Source organism: Mchenga conophoros, linkage group LG17, assembly GCF_057382185.1.
Source record: "Mchenga conophoros isolate Kocher_MC1m ecotype Shallow Benthic linkage group LG17, M_conophoros_male_GT1.1, whole genome shotgun sequence".
NCBI lineage: Eukaryota > Metazoa > Chordata > Actinopteri > Cichliformes > Cichlidae > Mchenga > Mchenga conophoros.
The window spans coordinates 19,125,653-19,140,740 of NC_140542.1; the positions used below are offsets into that span (position 1 = coordinate 19,125,653).

Below are 15,088 nucleotides of genomic sequence, written 5' to 3' on the forward strand. Positions count from 1 at the left end.
ATAACCGCTTGGTTGTTAGATCCTTTGAAGTGTGTAACTATGTCTGTATATTAGTGTGTACTTTGCATTTTCATTTTATTTTTTGTAAAAAATGAAGGTTATTACAAACAGTCCTGTTGATGTGTTAAATAAAAAAAATGAAATTTGGTGGTAAAAATGAAATATTTAGAAGCTACCTTATTGATTTTAGCATTAAATTATAATAAACTTTATCAACAGGAACACCAAAATGGTTATAGATATGTTTATCCCAGCAAAGGGAAATAAACCCCCCAGAAAAGCCTTGTAAGCGATCTTGCAGTTTGGATTACAGAATTTAAGAGGTTCACCTAAAGGCACCATGACGAACTGCGAACGCATATTGAACCGTAAAAAACCTTGTAGGTGCGCAAGTTATAATCACGAGGGGATGGTTGCGGTCGTACATAACCTGTGTTCCACATCAGGCACGTGCTGGTGGGGGGCGGAAGGGGCTTGAGCGCCTGCCCCTTTCCTGATGGGTGCCCCAAGTGCCCTTTTCTTGAGGCAAATTTTTATTTAAGAAATGCAATCTTTTCATTCTAACATTTTCTATCGTCTAATGAGCTTAGAAAGCATCTGGACTTCGTTAGTTTTCTTGAAGACGTTTCGACTCTCATCCGAGAAGCTTCTTCAGTTCCAAGAGCAAATGGTGGAGAGTCCCAGATTTGGAGCCCTATGCTAGTGTCCCCCATTTTCTATCATTACTTTATTAAGGATTAGGTGCAAGAGTTGTTAAGTGTGGATAATTAAATAATAGATTAATGCAATAGCAAATTGTGCCTTGCTCTCAGGTGAACAGCAAGTGGAGAGTGATAGATGAGATGAGGAGATGGAAGAAGGAAGAGAGGCAAAATGTGATTCCCAGGCAGAGCCTAGTTTATTTCTCGCAGTTCTTTTTAACCTGTTGCCTTACGGTTCCAAGCGCTGTCACCAATCTTTGCATTTTAGTATCATCTCATGAGCTACCATCTCTCCTATGGGGACTTTTTTAATGTCTACAGTCCCAGATCAACACAGCTCTGCTGGCTCTGTGGCCCAATATAACTTGCTATCATTTATGAGGGATATATTTGTTCTTCGATTCTTATCAAATCTTTACAGCAGTTTAAATCCGATCCGTCTTGGCAAACACCGGAATGCCCCGGACTCTTCCTGTTAAGTATCATCTTGCTGCTCCGTGGTTTACTGGAACTCCCGCCCGCTGTCGTCTGGGGTAGTTTAAAAGCAACTCAACCCGCCCATCTCCTCTCACTTCCTCCGCAGCAGTCGGTGCTCCTGTGGACTCCACAAACAGAACTGTTTTCTTCAAAAGTGTTCTTCCCTCTCAAGCTGCAAATATGGCTCAGATCAACACCTGCCTTAAACGCACCTTCATCATCTTCAACATCTTCTTCGCGGTGAGTTGAGCTTCATTTTCAAACAGCAGCTAAAACGTGTTTGGTCCCAGCAGTAATTTAAAGTGCGCAGTGCCGGGTTGTTGTGCCAAAAACGTTTCCGTGTGTTTTTTATGTGTAATATCGTTACGTATGTTGCTAAATAGACTTCGGTGAACAGGTATTGCAAAGGGGTTAAATACACAATTTAAAAAAATTACCTGTTTCTCAATTATCTTTGTAGCTGTGTTATTGTACTTAATTATAATCAATCAGCTTCCTTTTGTCCACGTAAAATATGTTTACAGAACTATTTTTGTATTTGTTGCGATTTCAGCTGTCCTCTTGGCCAGAATACTCTTAAAAGAGACATTTTTAAAGCAAACAAGATTTTTTTTTAAACTGCATAAATAAAGGATACATAAAAGTCACTGCCAAAAAGTGATTGTGCTTCTACCTTGTTACAGGAATGTTGTTTGTTGGTCAAGATGACTTGATATAATTCATGAGGGATATATTTGACATATGTTTCACATATTGTAGATCAACAAGTTATTTATAGCAGTTTAAATACAACCAATCAGTTTTTGGCAAATGCCAGAAATCAGTTTTTGGCAGACAATCACTTTTTGGCACAACACCGTCACATCTCACAACATAAGCTTCGAAGGCGTCACTGTTTCACTTGGGGTTGGTGGTTGGTGGACTTTGTTTTACTGGTTTCAGTTCTGTTTAGTTCTGTTACTTTAGTCTTTATTTGTTTGGAAGTAGGCCAGCTGATCGTTAGCTAGGCTGTGGTTACCTGTATTTCAAAATAGCTGCTCATATTCGAGTAATTCTAAGCTATGACCTAGTTTCCCATTTTTCTGGGCGGTTTTTAAGCTTTGTGAATTCTTTGGTTTTTATCTTTTTGTTCATGTCGCTGTATTACAACACATCTGTGGAATGCACTGGATGACTTGATCCAAACAGATTGTACATACCTGTTCATACCTGCACAAAGAATGAACCCAAGCCCGAGGCTGAACCTGAACCTCAGCACAACAGTGATTCATAAATAAATCAAAAATAATGAATCGGTGTCTTTTTATTCATCAAATAATCAATAATTTAATGCTGTACTTAGACTTTTGAAAAGCTAAACTGCTGAACTGCTGTTCTAACTGCAGTTTTATTGTCTAAAGTTTTGGTTCACAGCTGTTTCGGTTGTCGTGGTCCATAAAGTTCTAACCAATCAGTTTTATTTTGTATTTAGATTGTTGGCGGCGTCATCATCAGCCTCGCTCTGCTGGCTCAGTTCTCCACCAGCATTCAAGAAGGAGGAAATGTGAGAACAAAGCTGTTGAAACACAGGTTTAACTCATGGGTGTGACTCTGAAGCCATATCTGACTTTTATTTACTGCTTTTGGCCGTAGCTGGAGGGTCGGGACAGTGGTCTGTTCAGCCTCTATATCATGGGCGCCATCATCATGGTGCTGGCTATCCTGGGAGCCTATGGAGCCCACAAAGAGAGCAGAGTTGCCCTGATTGTGGTGAGTACAAAGATTACCTGATCTTCTGGGATACTCTAACTTCAAAATAAAAACTCCAAATGTCGACTTACTGCTGGAGCCTTAGGTGGGCATCGGAAGTACTGTAACTTTTGATACTTCAGCCCTTAATTTTTAAGCCCCAAAGACTGCTGTTTGTACCCAATATGACCCCAAGGAGTAACTAACACACACACAGATCACTGTTTCAGAAAGCGTCCCCCTGTGAGTATAGACTTGCTGTGCAGAGCACACTGGAGCTGAAAGCATGTTCTGGAGGCACTGCTGTTAAAGTGCAAAACTGCTTTTAGGTAAAATGAGAACAGTTGAAAAGCTTGAAGTAGATCACATGCACAGTTGTGAAAGAATAAAAATTACTTCCTTTTTACATGTTACAAAATTAACCATCTTAGAAATATTCTATGATTTAACCTGGAGAGTCAAATGATCTTTTTTCTTCTTCCTCACAGTGAAACTGGTCAGGGTTGAGAAATGTCAGTAATCCCCAAATACATCAGATTAAGTGTTTTCATGTTCTTCCCCACAGTTCCTGGTGTGTATGGTCCTTGGATGTCTGGTGATGTTCAAATATGCAGTCCCGGTTGCCATCATGCGTCCACAGGTAAAGGCCCACCTGTCACTGCTTTGGAGTCTAATGATAGGAAATGTAAATACAGGCACTCCTTTATTTATGCTGTGAACATGATGAAGCTAAATTCACCAGTAAACACAATTAAAAGCCATCAAATTTCCAATAATTCATTTATTGGCAGTTGTTGTGTTGCGTAGTTTCAGAAAGTAGAGCATTTTCAGAGTGCTTTCCATGCAAAAATTCCCCATATGTTGTGCCAAATAGATAAAAATTTGATGCAAAGGGGTTGATAGAACTGAACACTAAGCTTGCCCCCAGCCCTAAAGAGATTCACCAGTGTCTGGTACATGTAAAGAGGTTTACATGAGCTGACAGCAGCAGAGAAGTTTAATCAGGTATTCGGTTTTCATTTTTATTGTACATGGTTTTATTGTACCTGGTATATGTAGCTAAGGTGGAAGGTTGTTAAAATAAACATATATTTAATGACAGTGTTTAACTTCAGTAAAATACTGTAGATGATAACCTAACTAACAACTTCATCAGTTGAAAGTGTAAGAGTTCACTGTGGCTAAAGCTTCCTCTGAAAAAGTTGAAATAACCACATTTTCACAGCCTGCAACCGCATGAGTGTCTGGTTGCCACATCAGCTCTACAGAGTGTTTAGCTTTGTTTTTCAAGGAAAAGTACTTGCAAACTACAGCGTTACAACAGCAGTGACAAATAACATCGTTTAATAATCCAAATGTCAACATAGTTTTTAGTGAAATTACTATAAATGAGGCCTAAAAGTGATGTAAAGCTGAGTTTCATCAGTTTAATCCTCTCAAGCTTTGGAGGGTTTTCATCTTATTTAAACTGTTCCTTAAAGAATTTAATAAGGTCTAAACTGTAATATTAAAATATTTCAGTTATTACTTCAATTCTTTTTGCACAAATATCTCTGCTGGAAACCCTTTTAGTCACTTTATGTATCAAAATAATCACCAAGATAAATAATCACTGGCTAAAAAAAATGGTAGAACAACGTTATTTTCAAAAAGTGATATCTAATATGGATGACGATTTTGTTTGCAGATTGAAGGTATAATGGAGAACAAGTTTCGGATGTTTCTGCCTTTGGATGAAAACTCAAGGGATATGAAGAACATGGCTGACAACATCCAGAAAATTGTGAGATATTCAGCTCTGCCTTGTGTTTTATACTTCATGTACTTTGTGGATTTCTCTTTTGTTCAATTTAATGTTTTATTCTTACATCCAAACCAGCTGAGTGCCATTAAAGGCTGGGTTGGGATTTCCATGAAACTAAAACTTAATGGTACCCTTCAATGCCAAAATTGTGAAAATGCTAGTAGGGTTGTTGAGAAGGGAAAACAATCCAAATCGTGAATACTAAATGGTACTAAAATTAAAAAAATAACAGCAACACAACCAACTTGGTGAAGCTGACAACCCGGTGTTTCTGAGGAATTTTGTCAGGTCAGCATTTTTAAGCTGAAGTATTAGATTAGATTAGATTAGATTAGATAGAACTTTATTAATCCCTCGGGTGGGTTCCTCTGGGAAATTCGATTTCCAAAAAAGCACAGCACCGACAGAAGTTACAGAGTTATACACACACACATATATATAAATGCAGAGACAATATAAATAAAATATACGAAGGGGATAAATAGAATAAATAGGAATAAAAATAAAAATACAAGTGAATTGCACATTTCAAGTATTGAGTCTATTGCACCGTTGACTATTTACAAAGGTATTGCACAGTGAGGTGAAGAGGCACTACAGCTTAGTTGTTCCCCCCTCCTTTGTCCTCCTGTTTCCCCTCCCTCTCCCCTCCAGAGAGGAGTTAAACAGTTTGATGGCGTGTGGGACAAAGGAGTTTTTAAGTCTGTTAGTTCTTGTCTTTGGGAGAAGCAACCTGTCACTGAACAGACTCTTCTGGTTGTTAATGGCCGTGTGCAGAGGATGCCCAGCATTGTCCATAATGTCCATCAGTTTCTTTAATGTCCTTTTCTCTGCCACTGTCACCAGAGTGTCCAGCTTCATGCCGACCACAGAGCTAGCCCTCCTGATCAGTTTCTCCAGCCTGGATGAGTCCCTCTTTGCTGTGCTGCTCCCCCAGCACACCACAGCATAGAAAAGTACTCCAGCAACCACCGACTGGTAAAACATCCTCAGGAGCTTCCTGCAGATGTTCAATTCAATTCAATTCAATTTTATTTATATAGCGCCAAATCACAACAAAAGTCGCCTCAAGGCGCTTCATAGATACAGAGAAAAACCCAACAATCATATGACCCCCTATGAGCAAGCACTTTGGCGACAGTGGGAAGGAAAAACTCCCTTTTAACAGGAAGAAACCTCCGGCAGAACCAGGCTCAGGGAGGGGCGGCCATCTGCTGCGACCGGTTGGGGTGAGAGAAGGAAGACAGGATAAAGACATCCTGTGGAAGAGAGACAGAGGTTAATAACAGATATGATTCAATGCAGAGAGGTCTATTAATACATAGTGAGTGAGAAAGGTGACTGGAAAGGAAAAACTCAATGCATCATGCGAATCCCCCGGCAGCCTACATCTATTGCAGCATAACAAAGGGAGGATTCAGGGTCACCTGGTCCAGCCCTAACTATATGCTTTAGAAAAAAGGAAAGTTTTAAGCCTAATCTTAAAAGTAGAGATAGTGTCTGTCTCCCGAATCCAAACTGGAAGCTGGTTCCACAGAAGAGGGGCCTGAAAACTGAAGGCTCTCCCTCCCATTCTACTTTTAAATACTCTAGGAACAACAAGTAGGCCTGCAGAGCGAGAGCGGAGCGCTCTAATAGGGTGATATGGTACTACAAGGTCATTAAGATAAGATGGGGCCTGATTATTTATGATGTTAAAAGACCTCAGCCTCCTGAGGAAGTACAGTCGGCTTTGGGCTTTTTTATACAGGTGCTCTGTGTTGCATGACCAGTCCAGTTTATTGTCCACCCACAGCCCGAGGTACTTGTACTTGTTGACCACCTCCACCTCCTCTCCCTCTATCTGAACCGGCAGTGGACCTGCTCTAGACCTCCCGAAGTCCACAACCAGTTCCTTAGTCTTTGAGGTGTTGAGTTGCAGGTGGTTTGTGTGACTCCATGCGACAAAGTTCCTCACCAGACTTCTGTACTCCTCTTCCTGATCATCCCAGATACACCCCATGATGGCCGTGTCATCTGCAAACTTCTGAATGTGGCATAATTCAGAGTTGTAGCAGAAGTCAGAGGTGTACAGGGTGAAGAGAAGAGGGGACAGCACAGTTCCCTGTGGTGCTCCTGTGCTGCTGACCACTGTGTCAGACGTGATGTCCTTCAGCCTGACGTACTGTGGTCTGTCGGTGAGGTAGTCAGAGATCCAAGCCACCAGGCAGGGGTCCACCTCCATCCTGTTCAGTTTTTCTTGAAGCATACAGGGCCGGATGGTATTAAAGGCACTGGAAAAGTCAAGAAACAGGATCCTGACCGTGCCTTTTCCCCCATCCAGGTGTGAGTGGGCTCTGTGTAGGAGGTACAGGATGGCATCCTCCACTCCGACACCCGCCTTGTATGCAAACTGTAGTGGGTCCTGGGCATGTTGTACCTGTGGTCGGAGGAGGTTGAGGAAGAGCCGCTCTAGAGTCTTCATAAGATGTGACGTCAGTGCCACCAGTCGGAAGTCATTCAGCTCATTGGGCTGGTTCTTTTTGGGGACCGGGATGATGCAGGATGTCTTCCATAGGGCGGGCACTCTCCCCAGTCGCAGACTGAGGTTGAAGACTCGTTGTAGCGGCTATTAAACATTAGCATTAGCTTTAACTACTTTAGCTATTAGCAGTTAGCCGCATTAGCTATCTATTAGGTTATCGTTAAGGTAGTGTGTAGAAGTGATGGCAAATAATAAAAGGTTATCGTTTGACTGTGGGGCATTGTCATCAGTCAGGACTGTCAATCCTGTTCTCCATCTCATCTGTGCCAGTCAACAATAACCCTCCTGTTTCTTCTGGGGTTTTTTAGTTTCACTCCTGTGGTCTGTTCAGTTTTGATAGATAAATAGTGTTAATTTAATAGCAAAGCATAATTATAAAGTTTTTTTCCTATATTGAAGCAAAAGGAAGTAAAGTAAGTACCAGCAACCAGAAACTGTGACAGCCTAACATACCAGCTCTGTTTGATAAGGAGTCAAAGAGTCAGAAGTGTTTGAACATTTATTTAAAACATAAAATAAGAACTGTGTCCTTTCATTCTGTCATTTTGTCCTCATGTTGTGTATTTTCTTGAGTATCAGTATCGAGCCTGAAATTCTTTTTACGTGACAGTGTTACTCATGAAGACACCGTGCAGCCACGCACTAACTGCCAAGTATGAAAAGTCATGGTTGGTTGCTTTGACAAAAGAGCTTCCTCCTGCTCGCTACATTCAGATTGCAGCCGTTGACTTTCCAGCTCACAAACATTTGTTGTCAGACCTGTTTTTCCATTCCCGTAATTCCACACAGGGCATCCGGTTGAGTTTAGGCTGCTTATTGGCTGTCAGATGCATTCTCAAAGAGAAGTGCAAATCAAGATATGCAAAGTGAAGAGCCAGGAAATGCTTTTACCAAGACAGTAAACTGTGTTCCTTTATTTTACTGTCCTGTTTTTATATTTAAAAAAAAAAAAAAAGCAAGCAACACATGAAATGGTGTAACTGAATCTTTAAACTTTTTACACTAGTAGGACTATGATTGTCACGTCTGCAGTGAGGTGAGGTTGAAAGTAGGACCCCAGATGCAGGCAGCTTCTGATGTGAGCGAGCTTTATTGACATGGTAGGTAAAACAGACAGGAATGTAACAGGCATGAAACAAAACCTAAGAATAACCTAAACTGGTAAAAACTAACAGAAACAGCAACGCAGGGAAATACACAGAATGACGGATGGCTTTTACACAGACGAACCTGCAACTAACAGAGGCAGACACAAGGATAACAAGAGAATGAGACACAGAAGGAGGACACAGCTGGGAGTAATCGGACATGACTAGACAGAGGAAACAAAACTAAACACACTGACATGAGACACGGACCTTCACAACAAAACAGGAAATACATAGACTGAACTAAGAGGTATAATATAACACAGAACCAAAACGTAGGAATAAACAAAGATACAGTGGGGCAAAAAAGTATTTAGTCAGCCACCGATTGTGCAAGTTCCCCCACTTAAAATGATGACAGAGGTCAGTAATTTGCACCAGAGGTACACTTCAACTGTGAGAGACAGAATGTGGAAAAAAAAAAAAAATCCATGAATTCACATGGTAGGATTTGTAAAGAATTTATTCGTAAATCAGGGTGGAAAATAAGTATTTGGTCACCTCAAACAAGGAAAATCTCTGGCTCTCACAGACCTGTAACGTCTTCTGTAAGACGCTTTTCTGTCCCCCACTCGTTACCTGTATGAATGGCACCTGTTTGAACTCATCATCTGTATAAAAGACACCTGTCCACAGCCTCAAACAGTCAGACTCCAAACTCCGCCATGGCCAAGACCAAAGAGCTTTCGAAGGACACCAGGAAAAGTATTGTAGACCTGCACCAGACTGGGAAGAGTGAATCTACAATAGGCAAGCAGCTTGGTGTGAAAAAATCAACTGTGGGAGCAATCATCAGAAAATGGAAGACATACAAGACCACTGATAATCTCCCTCGATCTGGGGCTCCACGCAAGATCTCATCCCGTGGGGTCAAAATGATCATGAGAACGGTGAGCAAAGATCCCAGAACCACACGGGTGGACCTGGTGAATGACCTGCAGAGAGCTGGGACCAAAGTAACAAAGGTCACCATCAGTAACACACTACAACGGCAGGGAATCAAATCCCGCAGTGCCAGACGTGTTCTGCTGCTGAAGCCAGTGCATGTCCAGGTCCGTCTGAAGTTTGCCAGAGAGCACATGGATGATACAGCAGAGGATTGGGAGAATGCCATGTGGTCAGATGAAACCAAAGTTGAACTTTTTGGTATAAACTCAACTCGTCGTGTTTGGAGGAAGAAGAATACTGAGTTGCATCCCAAGAACACCATACCTACTGTGAAGCATGGGGGTGGAAACATCATGCTATGGGGCTGTTTTTCTGCCAAGGGGACAGGACGACTGATCCGTGTTAAGGACAGAATGAATGGGGCCATGTATCGTGAGATTTTGAGCCAAAACCTCCTTCCATCAGTGAGAACTTTGAAGATGAAACGAGGCTGGGTCTTCCAACATGACAATGATCCAAAACACACCGCCCGGGCAACAAAGGAGTGGCTCCGTAAGAAGCATTTGAAAGTCCTGGAGTGGCCTAGCCAGTCTCCAGACCTCAACCCCATAGAAAATCTGTGGCGGGAGTTGAAAGTCCGTGTTGCTCGGCGACAGCCCCAAAACATCACTGCTCTCGAGAAGATCTGCATGGAGGAATGGGCCAAAATACCAGCTACTGTGTGTGCAAACCTGGTAAAGACCTATAGTAAACGTTTGACCTCTGTTATTGCCAACAAAGGTTATGTTACAAAGTATTGAGTTGTATTTTTGTTATTGACCAAATACTTATTTTCCACCCTGATTTACGAATAAATTCTTTACAAATCCTACCATGTGGATTCATGGATTTTTTTTTTTTTTTTTTTTTTTTTTTTTTTTCCCACATTCTGTCTCTCACAGTTGAAGTGTACCTCTGGTGCAAATTACTGACCTCTGTCGTCATTTTAAGCGGGGGAACTTGCACAATCGGTGGCTGACTAAATACTTTTTTGCCCCACTGTACATCATGAAATCAAAGATTAACCATACAAAACAGAAAACACTGGGTCACAGACCCAGGACCGTGACAATGATATGTGTATCTGACTTCCCTTTAGAATCAAAACCATAGCTCTACTTTGAATCTCGGTAAAAAGCAGAAGTTTCAACTTCCTCTCTTGCGGCACAATGTAAATCAGAGGTGCCAAACATATTTTTGCATTGAGGTCAACATACAGCAAGCTTTGGTCTGAAGAAACTATCCTTTCTGTCAGTGTAAAGAAGTTTAATGACACATTTCATCTCTGTCTCACTGTAAGATGTGCGGTTTCATGAACGCATCTCGACTGGTTATAGATTTATATATTTTCTGTTTTAACTGAGATTTCTGTAGATGCTGAAAAATATGAACGACCACGGAGGAGACAATTAAAAGTCCAGAATTTCTGCCCCCTTCACTTTTTCCAGAGCTGTCCAACAGACCAGATTACATAGACTGGATTATATGGGTTGTATAGATTACAGTTAATCATAACAGCAGGAGATGGAAATGTCCTGGACAGTGTCTTTTAACACTCTCTCACACTTTTAAAAGAATCGTTCTCCATCTCATCTGTGCCAGTCAACTATAACCCTCCTGTTTCTTCTGGTTTATTTTAGTTTCACTGCTGTGGTCTGTTCAGCTACAAAGACTGGAACAACATTCCTGAATCCTGTAAATGCAACATGGAGGAGGAGGAAGAGGGCAAGTGTCAGACTGTTGGCTACAGAGTGAGTATCAACACACACAGCTTCACTTCTATTAAATGTAACTCGGTTAGTCATATCTTTTAATTTTTCTATCTTTCCAGTCTTTAATGGAGAGATCAACATCCATCTACACCCAAGTGAGTGACTCGGCTTTATTTTGAAAAATGTTTCTTGATTTCATCAGCTGATTTACAGAAACTATAACCCTAACTTTATTTTTTGTCTGTGTTTAGACCTGCTTCCCCATAATAATGCACTACTTCCTGCTGGGTTTTGACATCGTACTCGGAGTCTTCTTCACTCTGGCTATTCTGGCAGTGAGTATTGTTAGCTATTTAAAGACAAGGTTTCCACAGAGTAAATGTCCTGTTTCAGTTACTAATGGCAGCACTCAAAAAAAAAATCTGATTCAATATCATTTTTTAAGAAAGTAGTTTAATATAGCAGTAAAGTATTCAGAGTAGTGGATGGGGATTTTTTTAGATTTTAAATATGGTGAAATTGCAGGATGTGGTTTGTCTAAAGTGGTTTGATCTTTAGGTAAGACTTATGATGCATTATATAGGGCGACCGTGTCTCAGGGGGTTGGGAATCGCATCTGTAACCGGAAGGTCGCTGGTTCGATCCCTGGGCTCTCTGTCCTGGTCGTTGTGTCCTTGGGCAAGACACTTTACCCTACTTGCCTACTGGTGTTGGCCAGAGGGGCCGATGGCCCAATATGGCAGCCTCGCTTCTGTCAGTCTGCCCGAGGGCAGCTGTGGCTACAACTGTAGCTGCCTCCACCAGTGTGTGAATGTTAGAGTGAATGAATAGTGGTATTGTAAAGTGCTTTGGGTGCCTTGAAAAGCGCTATATAAATCCAATCCATTATTATTTACCATGTGATCTGTAATGATCCTTTAAAACTGAAAAAACAAATGGCCAGTCATTTAGCTTTTGTCTTGATGGGGAGTGTCACGTTTACATCAGTCACTGTTATTTTTGATTTACAAAATAATAACCGAAACTGTTTCTCTTTAAAAATGATCATGAAGTCCTAAAATCATGTTTCAAATACTTGAAAATGCCACATGCTCCAGAAGATCAGCATTTGATCTGTGACAATAAAAAGAAACATTTCTGTGATGAAATTTCAGTCAAAACTATTTTTTAGTTTAAGTGAGTTCAATAAAATGTTCTCAGTTCGGTTTCATTCTAACCAAATACACCTGGAATTCCTGTTCCTGAGGTGGCCGCTCATAGTAAACATGGAAAAGTTTCAAATAATGAGGTCATTGCGTGTATAATACATCTAGTTGTTCAGTTTTTGGTAGCACTTTATAACACAACCTGCAAATACGGCTCAAGTACCCTGTACTTGCATGCAATTTGCAGGCAACAAGTCAGGTTTTGCAGGAAACAATGAGGCAAGTACACAGTAAGTACTCTGTACTTTCTGGAATGCGAGTCATATTATGGAGTCACCTGAAAGATACGCGAAACAATAAAACACTGTAGGACCCATGACTAAGCCACAAGTAGCCTATAATCATGTGTACCAATCCAGGTCTTTGCAGGAAACAATAAAATAATAACATAAAATATTGTATCATTATCTCAGGCAGAGAAGCCAAACCAAGTTGTTCATCAAAGCTTCTGTTTGAAGAACGAGTGGGTGGGGAGCCAATCAAATAAAAGCAACGAGAAACCAGAAGGAAATGTTTGTGTTAGTTGGAGAATGAACTTTCACCAAGTCCCAGAAAAAGATAAATATGATTATTTTGATATAAAAATAGAATTGTTTCATTGTGTGTGCGCGCGCACGTGTTGATTGATTGATTGATTGATTGATAATACTTTATTCATCCCGAGGGAAATTGGGTTAAGGCTGCCAGCCGTGCCAGCGCCATAAATCTAAATCTGATATTTCTCAGAGCCAGAATCTATTTTAGCTGAAAATCTTGACTCTGAGTTCAGTTCTCATTTCTCTTTAAATTCGAGACCTTTTCCTTTCTACAGTCTCGAAGTTCTTGCTCGTACAGAATGATCTGATTTTTTTGTATTATTGTTGGGCCTTTAGCTGACAACATGAAACACCCTGAGGAGACTGTTGTTGTGATTTGGTGCTATATAAAGAAAACTGAGTTGAATTTCCATGTTATCAATTTAAGATTTTTAAGCCTGCAGAGCAGCTGATTTTTAACTCTCCTTTCTGTGTCCCCTGCAGCTGCTCGGCACAATTCTGTCCTCGGCAATGATCCACCAGATGCGTTACCCCAACAGACCCCCCATCCTGCTCACAGTTCCCACTGTCCTCTCCACATCGCCACCAAAATACGAGGAGCTGTACAACCCTCCACCATATTAGACACAGAAAGATGCACTGTTCCTTTATTGCTAGCTTTGCGTGGAAGTTCCAGGAGTCCTGTTAGTTTTGTTTTTCTTGAATTTTAACGTGAGTTTGAGGTTTGTGTCCAAAGTGCCTTACAGCTCTGTAAGGAGTTCTGACTTGTTCCTTTAAGATCAGTGAAAACCCGAAAAATGCCACAGCTTTTCTGATACATAAACATTGTTCTTATGCTACTGTTTATTTATCTTAGTTGTTCTTGCTTTGAAGTTAAGAAATGTTTTCAGTTTTCCAAGATTTGACTTGTGGCTTTCATTTAGAATCAACTTTTATCAGAAATCATTATTTTTGTCACATGTTAAGAATGCAGAAGTTCATGTTCATTACATACAAAAGATAAGGGATGTGAAAGTGAAGCTCAAATCTCTCCAAAAGAGAACTGGTGCAGCCAGGACTACTAAAAATTAAAAGTTTAATTATTTGAATTCAAAGTTTACATTTTGAGTTTTAAATGTGTTTTCTATATATATTTCCAACACTTTTATCTTATTTTTATTTTTAAAAGTCCCGCTAAACTTTTAGAACTTTTATAAAAATGTTTTAAGAAAAAAAAGCTCCTCCCATTTTTAAGAAAAGAAATGAGGGTTATGCAGTCAGTGGCATTCAAGCATGGACTCAAAAGAAAACTCACACATGCCAACAACTCATTTTAGCCTGAAGTCGCCTTGAAAAAAGCTGCAGCAATCATTTTGGGTTTTTTCGTAAAGCAATTATTTTTTTTTTTTAAACAATGTGGACTCATTTATCTTACTCCACTCAGTGTTTTTGTACACACACACACACACACACACACACACACACACACACACACACACACACACACACACACACACACACACACACACACACAAATAAATAAAACAGCATTTTAAATATTTAGAAAGAGAATTTTTTTTATTCTACATTTTCTTGTGGGTCTCTTGTTTTTGTCATGTTTGATTTTTCTGATGTAAACATCAATGACTTACAAAAATAAAAGAGCAGCACAGACACCCCTGGTTTTCACAGACACTCAGCTCTTTCCACACCATTACTGCATTTAATTATTAATCATAAATAATAATTAATCATCGCTGGCTCTTTCTCCCAAAGTGTGTTTTTGTCCTGTCTCTGCTTGTCTTAAAGCCCAACCGGTTGTTCAGATGGTTGCCCCTCCCTGAGCCTGCTTCTGCCCGAGGTTTCTTCCTGTTAAAAGGTTAAAGGTTTTTACTTCCCACTGTCACCGAGTGCTTGTTCATAGGAGGTCATCTGATTGTTGGGGCTTTCTCTGTATTATTGTAAGGTCTCCAGCTTAGAATATAAAGTGCCTTGAGATGACAGTTTTTGTGATTAATTGTCTGTCATTCAGTGACAGAAACATGCAAATATCGAGACAGAAGACGAGCTACAAACAGAAGTAGAGTTCACAGTCATTTCTATTTCTTTCTGGCTGCTTAAGCTCATGTGTAGATAGATTTCCATGTAAGTATCCAGAGGCCTGTTATGATGTCTGAGCCATGACTTCATCAAATTGATAAATTTTTTAGGTCTAACATTTTGATGGTTAACAGTCACTCTTTACACAGCCTGAGGAACAAAAAGGAAATAAGCTTTAAATGTGTGTCCTTTCTTAACCACTCTCATTGAATATCTTTGTACTGCAGGCAGTTGGCCACCAGAGAGC

At 40.4% G+C, this 15,088-nt stretch overlaps 1 protein-coding gene across 1 annotated transcript; it reads left to right on the forward strand.

Annotated features, from left to right (window-relative positions):
* Positions 1-1,258: 1,258 nt before the first annotated feature.
* Positions 1,259-14,417, forward strand: LOC146555370 (tetraspanin-8-like). Its single transcript, XM_085250855.1, has 9 exons — positions 1,259-1,418; positions 2,650-2,721; positions 2,811-2,927; positions 3,472-3,546; positions 4,594-4,689; positions 10,950-11,060; positions 11,141-11,176; positions 11,273-11,356; positions 13,246-14,417. Exons 1-9 carry the CDS (start codon positions 1,359-1,361, stop codon positions 13,384-13,386), a joined length of 792 nt encoding a protein of 263 aa, XP_085106981.1. The 5' UTR covers positions 1,259-1,358; the 3' UTR covers positions 13,387-14,417.
* Positions 14,418-15,088: the final 671 nt, after the last annotated feature.

What these genes read in the sequence shown, in the direction of transcription:
- LOC146555370 (XM_085250855.1), top strand. Translation starts at nt 1,359, where the DNA reads ATGGCTCAGATCAACACCTGCCTTAAACGCACCTTCATCATCTTCAAC. An exon ending in CTGACAACATCCAGAAAATT is followed by an intron (nt 4,690 to 10,949) that starts GTGAGATATTCA and finishes GGTTTATTTTAG; the next exon opens with TTTCACTGCTGTGGTCTGTT. An exon ending in GTCAGACTGTTGGCTACAGA is followed by an intron (nt 11,061 to 11,140) that starts GTGAGTATCAAC and finishes CTATCTTTCCAG; the next exon opens with TCTTTAATGGAGAGATCAAC.